This window comes from Macrobrachium nipponense, chromosome 3, assembly GCF_015104395.2.
Source record: "Macrobrachium nipponense isolate FS-2020 chromosome 3, ASM1510439v2, whole genome shotgun sequence".
Lineage (NCBI taxonomy): Eukaryota > Metazoa > Arthropoda > Malacostraca > Decapoda > Palaemonidae > Macrobrachium > Macrobrachium nipponense.
Genome location: NC_087202.1, coordinates 134,481,011 through 134,484,978, shown reverse-complemented (window position 1 = coordinate 134,484,978; position 3,968 = coordinate 134,481,011). Strand labels below are relative to the sequence as shown.

The window sequence follows — 3,968 nt, the reverse complement described above, 5'->3', positions numbered from 1 at the left end:
TCATCAACTATTATGTCATTAATGTTTACCCTATAGTATTCTTTTCCAAATGATAAATTCATAAAGTAACTAAGTCTTTGGGCATAACCAGCTCCGTTTCAGGGAATCCCTTTTTACCCCCACCCCCTTCGTAGTGGTTAGGTAGGATGAAACCCCATTATAAACCATCTTAGGGGTCCCCCACTATAACCCTGCCAAGTTTCATGGTTATCGGACCAGTCGTTTGGCCATGATTGAATGACAGATGGACAGACGGACAGACATAACGCCCATTATAATATAGTAAGATATGATATGGTTGTTAACCCTTAAACGCCGAAGCGGTAAAAATCAAAACCTCTCCCGAATGTCGGGGCCGGTTTGGAGTGAGCGCGGAAGCGGAAAAAATAATTTTTTCAAAAAATCACAGCGCGCTTAGTTTTGAAGATTAAGAGTTCATTTTTGGCTCCTTTTTTTGTCATTGCCTGAAGTTTAGTATGCAACCATCAGAAATGATAAAAATTATCATTATCATATATGAATAATGCGATATATGATAGCGCAAAAACGAAATTTCATATATAATTGTATTCAAATCGCGCTGTGCGCAAAACAGTTAAAGGTAACAAGTTACTTTTTTTTTGTTGTAATGTAAACTAAATTGCGATCTTTTTGGTATATAACACATTGTAAAACAATAAAAGCAACACAGAGAAAATATTATCACAAAATGATGCATGAATTCGTAACGCGCGGACGTAAAAAAATATTTTTTTTATAAATTCACCATAAATCTAAATATAGTTATAGAGACTTTGAATTTGTTTCAAGATGAAGTTAAATGATGGAATATTACGATACTGTAAGAGTTTTAGCTTACAATTGCAGTTTTTGACCATTTCCGACGAGTTAAAAATGACCAAATGTCGAATTTTTTTTATAAATTTTGTTTTATATGCAATTATTTCGGAAATTAGAAAAGCTACAACCTTCAAATATTTTTCCTTTTATTCTTCATGAAATTGCACACATTTTCATATATAAAACTCTATTAAATGCCTAATATGAAACGGAGCAAATTTTCCAAGAATGCGATGTACGCAATTCGGAGATTTATGGCGGAGAATCCGCGCGCGGGGGAAGGAAAGTTTTTTCATAAATTCACCATAAATCGAAATATTGTGCTAGAGACTTCCAATTTGTTGAAAAATGAAAGTAAATGATTGAATATTACTAAAATATAAGAGTTTTAGCTTACAATTGCGTTTTTTGACCATTTCGGTTGAGTCAAAGTTGACCGAACGTGGTTTTTTTTCCATTTATCGTGATTTATGTGCAAATATTTCGAAAATGAGAAAAGCTACAACCTTCAATTATTTTTTGTTGTATTCTACATGAAATTGCACACATTTTCATATATAAAACTTTATGTAATGGCTAATTTAAAATGGTGCAAACATTACCACAATCGCACGTATGATTTTTTCGGAAGAGTTACCGCGCGGACGTAAAGAAAATGTTATTTTTTTCATAAATTCGCCATAAATCGAATTATTGTGCTAGAGACTTCCAATTTGTTACAAAATGAAGGTAAATGATTGAATATTACTAAAATATAAGAGTTTTAGCTTACAATTGCGTTTTTCGACCATTTCGGTAGAGTCAAAATTGACCGAAGGTTGAAAATTTGTCACTTATTTTTTATATGAAAATATTTCAAAACTGATAAAAGCTACAACCATGGGTGTTTTTAGTTGTATTGCATGAAATTGCGCACATTTCCATATATAAAACTTTATGTAACGGCTAATTTTAAAATGGTGCAAACATTACCACAATCGCATGTATGATTTTTTTCGGAAGAGTTACCGCGCGGACGTAAGGAAAAAGTTTTTTCATAAATTCACCATAAATCAAAATATTGTGCTAGAGACTTCCAATTTGTTGCAAAATTAAGGTAAATAGTTGAATATTACTACAATAGAAGCGTTTTAGCTTACAATTGCGTTTTTCGACCATTTCGGTAGAGTCAAAGTTGACCGAAGGTTGAAAATTTGGCACTTATCATTATTTATATGGAAATATTTCAAAACTGATAAAAGCTACAATCATGAGTATTTTTTTGTTGAATTCTAAATGAAATTGCGCACATTTTCATATATAATACTTCATGTAACGGATAATTTAAAACAGTGCAAAAATTATGTCAAAGTGACAAAATAAATTTTGAGATGTGTCACTGATACATTTTAGTGCGATAAGAAAGAAATTCGCGCTTGCGCGCCTGCATAACGATTGTAAACAAAACAACGCCTTGATCCGTGAACTCCCAGCATCCCCCAAGGCGCGTGATTCAAAAGTTTTCGGCTGGTAGGCCTAAAAGTATTTTTCGGCGAATTTTAAAAAAAACTTTTTTGAGTAGACGTATGGTACGCCCATTCGGCATACGAGAGACATTTTGACTCAACGTTTAATACGTCCATTCGGCGTTTAAGGGTTAATATATACCCCTTTCCCTGAGAAGGCTAGATAGTATTCCAAGACTAAAACATTATGGTTTGTGTGTGTGTTTTGGCATCAAATAGATTTTTGCCTATATATATTTTGTTTATTTTATGCTATTTTTCTTACAGAAATTACGTGGGCCAGAGATGGTAGAAAAGGTTCTTTCTTCTTGCCCAATTGCTCAGTACTATCCAACAGCCCTTGCAATGCTACAAGACACAGAGCTTTTTATGGGTTTAACTAATCCCGATAATCTGAGTAGGTAAGTGAATATTCAGTAATGATTATTGTATTGTATGACATACAGATCACAGGGAAACCAGTGCCTCTTGTCAGTAGAGAGGAATTATCAGGAACAGCATTTTACATAATTGCAAATTAAATTTTTAATACTTGATCAAAAGGCTAATATCCAATCCTGACAGTACTCTTTATGAGATAGATTAGTTATCAATCAAAAGGCTAATACCTAATCCTGACTGTACTCTGTATGAAATATAGATTAGTTATCAGGCAGAAATGTCCTGAAGAACTCCAACAAATTTCAAGGGTGTATCACCTAAATAAGAAGTAACGAAATCATGCAGATCCAGCTGTTCCAGTATTTTTTCATTTTGCATTAGGTCTGTGTTCTAATGTGCATTTAATGGGATGGTGACAACACTTTGAAAAAAAAGAGAGGTTATATTGGTACCATCAAGCAACAGCAGTAGGAATATCTGGTATCATGCATCTTGGTGATAGGACACCTAGACAAAGTAAAATCGTGTAGTTTTTATGCACAACAGACATCCTCTTGGCTGCAGTCTTTTTGGAGTGAGAGCTTTTGATAGATAAGGTGGTTAAAGGTGTCTTCATTGCTAACTGTTGCTTTGTTTAGTTCAAACATCTATTTAGTACTTTGTTTTTTTTATAAGTTGTAAACAGACATGAGTGGTTTGTACTTATGTGGCATAAACAGTTTGTTTAAATTATAGAGATCCAAGATCTCGCTACCAATTAGTCCTCTTGCTGTAATTTTATTTAAATTTCAGAGTTGTTGAGGATAATCCAGCTGTTGGCAGAGTTGCTCAGCATGTTGCAAATCTGCTAGCAAGTGAGATTACGACTTCTCCACGTAGATCGCATCATGTCTCCTATTCACTAGATGCCTTCTCAGACGACGAAGAAATGGAAGCAGAACAGGTACATCTTTTTTTGTGTTTATAGATATGTATAGATTATCTTATAATCAGTTATAAAGTAACCTGCTAGTGGAAAAGTTTGACAACCACATAGTGTAATGGATTCTTGGTTTTGATATTGTGAATAATTTTGATTTCAAAGGGAAACTGTAAGGCATACCTTTGTTAGATACACATTTTACAGTGAAAATGTTACAATTACCTACTCTTGTATGGGAGTGAAATGGTATCCAGGAACAGCAGGTAGATTCAGTTTGAGACAGATTTTAGCAGTTATTCTGCTAATTTTTGGTAATTGGT

At 33.7% G+C, this 3,968-nt stretch overlaps 1 protein-coding gene across 1 annotated transcript in view; it reads left to right on the top strand.

Moving 5' to 3' along the window:
• Positions 1-3,708, top strand: part of LOC135222073 (uncharacterized) — a 60,191-nt gene extending 56,483 nt beyond the window's left edge. The window contains exons 4-5 of the mRNA XM_064260234.1: positions 2,613-2,746; positions 3,519-3,708. Of these exons, the coding sequence (XP_064116304.1) occupies positions 2,613-2,746; positions 3,519-3,693 (309 nt within the window). The 3' untranslated portion in view covers positions 3,694-3,708. The remainder of the gene's footprint in view (positions 1-2,612; positions 2,747-3,518) is intronic.
• Positions 3,709-3,968: the final 260 nt, after the last annotated feature.